Here is a 2,569-nt window from a genome sequence, read left to right as displayed (position 1 = left end):
CCCGGCTATAAATGCTATTTCTTGATTTCATGAGATATCGCACACTTTATTTTAAAATGTGCATTGTGTTAGCTGATTTTACCCAACCTGAGGCTAAGTACGCGTTCTCAACACATCTAGTAAGGGAGGCCAAGCTAGTGTTTGTTTCCTCGACTGACAATTGTTTCCACTACAAATTAGTATCTGAAGAGATTAGATAGATATACTTACAGAGGCCCCAGGAGGGTGGGCCCTACTGTTCATACCCTCCTGCAGTCCCCTCGCTTTTGGACAACAGGGATCACATCATGGCTCCACAGTTCCATGACCGTAAGATTGTGACACATGTCAGTGTTGATCTACCTTGCCAGCTGCCATGTTGGCGAATCTCACATGGCCAGGCTTCTGGGAGCGGAGGGCAACCTCCTTGCGACAGTCAGAAAGCGGCAAGGATCATACCACAGCGGCAAGGATCTGAATTTTGGGACAACATATCTGAGCTTAGACCTAAGGTCTTCCCAAGTCCAGCCCCAGATGACTACAGAACCGCGGCTTTTTTGGGCCCCTGAGCAGGAAGGCAGCTCAGCCCTGTCCTTGCTCAGGAAATTCGGAGATCACAAGTACAAGTTGGGGTAAGCCACTAAGATGTGGGACTGTTGTCATACAACAATTGATAACAAACAAACCACAGACGGAAAAAGCTTGGAAAGCACACCAAAACGCAGCAGGATATACTTGGGTATCTGGACTAGTGGAATTTTAAAAACGTCCGAGATCTCAGAAAGCTTTCACTATCCCTGCACCACTTACTCAGATTTAAACAGGATAGCAGATATAAAAATGCTGACCAGGTCTGAGCCCTGCACACAGCCCAGATACCGGGTCCTGGGCAGGAGTCACCGAGATCATCCTACGGTATTTCTGTACCTCCAGTCTCATCCGTTTCCTTCTCAAACAACTTCTGTAGGTCGGCCAGGCGAATCTCCGTAAACTGCGGAGTCCTTTGATTGATTTCGCTGTTCTGGTTAAGACTGTCTGTCAGTGGCAGGAAGTCAGAAGTCTCATTGTCTTGGGGTCCATCTGGAGGGGCCACCTGGGACAAATATGATCACAACTAGGCACTAAGACAGTTAGTCCTCTGAACCAAATGTTTGAGCCACATCTTGTTTACAAGGTAAATCTCTGTGGATATTGCTTACTCGTTCTTACATATTTTAATCCTATGAAGATGAAAAAAGGTCCTAGAGTCTTTCTTGTGACGATGGAGAGGTAACCATTGTTCTCTTATGGGTGCCATGTTTAGGTCAGCAAGGTTAGAGGATACAGACTCCTTTTTTTGTTTTGTTTCTAACTTTTTGTTTGTTTTGGTTATTGAGACAGGGAATCACATGTAGCCCAAGGTGGCTTTGAGATACTCCTGTCTCAGCCTCACAAATGCTAGGATTACAGGAGTATGCACCCTTCCTAGCTTAGAACTCTAATGGACTTCAGTCCCACCAAAGGGGAAAACATGCTTACTGAGCACCAGGCACTGCGAATCCAAAAAACAAGTGTTCCACTTCTCACCTCGTATGCTGTGCATAGTGCCGCTTGCCTACCCCACAGCTAAACCCCATTATCAGCACTTTCTCTAAGGAGCTTTTTCTTAACATTCACTTGAGAGCCACCACTGCCCCCCTAACATTCCTCAGGCTCTGATCATTTCTACCATCCGGTGCACCTCCGTCTATACATGTAAACCGTAGGCATGAGAGGTAACACATGGTTGCAGAGTCCTGAGATGTGGGTTAGAATTACATCAGGCGCTCCCACTTACAAGCTATTTTATCTTGGGCATTTCTCATCTCTCTGAGCCACTGATTTCTTCACTTGAGAAACAGAAATCCACAGCACTCAGCCTGCAGAGTTCTGAAGGCCTAAATGACAAATGAAGCTACATGAAACCCCAGAAAAGTGGCTTTACAATAAATGATGATGGTTCTTGTGACATATCTCAAAATGAGATTTAAGAAGATAAGGACATATTCAGTTAAATTAATTGTAATTTGCATTATCTCTATATTTTCTGGTCCCATGCACCGAACAGATAATGCAATATACATCTGGCTTGAGATAATGTGATATGCATCTGGCTTGAAATAATGTGATATACATCTGGCTTGAGATAATGTGATATACATCTGGCTTGAAATAATGCGATATACATCTGGCTTGAGATAATGTGATATACATCCAGCTTGAGATAATGCGATATACATCCGGCTTGAGATAATGCAATATACATCCGGCTTGATGAAATTTATCACCTCACCACTATCACCGCTTTGCTAGACAAAATTAGGTATAGGCCATGAACAGACTGTGACTTGATATCCTCATGTATGTGACATTTGGCCCGTGCTGTGCTCTCAAAGAAGAAGCCAAGCTAAACATGTGACTATGAAAGCACATACCTGCAGCCCCAGACAGTACATGTGACACTGAGGTAGGACTGCCACACATATGAGGCCAGCCAGGCTACATAAAGGAGCCCTGTCTCAAATAATAATGATGATGATGATAATAATAATAATAATAATAATAATAATAA

The 2,569-nt window shown here is 43.8% G+C and overlaps 1 protein-coding gene across 1 annotated transcript in view; it reads right to left on the bottom strand.

The window, feature by feature from the left end:
• The window catches only part of Efcab8 (EF-hand calcium binding domain 8), a 57,211-nt gene extending 55,650 nt beyond the window's left edge, over positions 1-1,561 (bottom strand). Inside the window, exons 1-2 of the mRNA XM_026787289.1 lie at positions 1,546-1,561; positions 907-1,059 (exon numbers count right to left, since the gene is read on the bottom strand). Coding sequence (XP_026643090.1) covers positions 907-1,059; positions 1,546-1,561 — 169 coding nt within the window. The remainder of the gene's footprint in view (positions 1-906; positions 1,060-1,545) is intronic.
• Between the last annotated feature and the right edge of the window lie 1,008 nt (positions 1,562-2,569).

This window comes from Microtus ochrogaster, linkage group LG8 (assembly GCF_000317375.1).
Source record: "Microtus ochrogaster isolate Prairie Vole_2 linkage group LG8, MicOch1.0, whole genome shotgun sequence".
Taxonomy (NCBI): Eukaryota; Metazoa; Chordata; class Mammalia; order Rodentia; family Cricetidae; genus Microtus; species Microtus ochrogaster.
The sequence above is the reverse complement of the archived record's forward strand: the minus strand, read 5'-3'. Positions and strand labels throughout refer to the sequence as shown.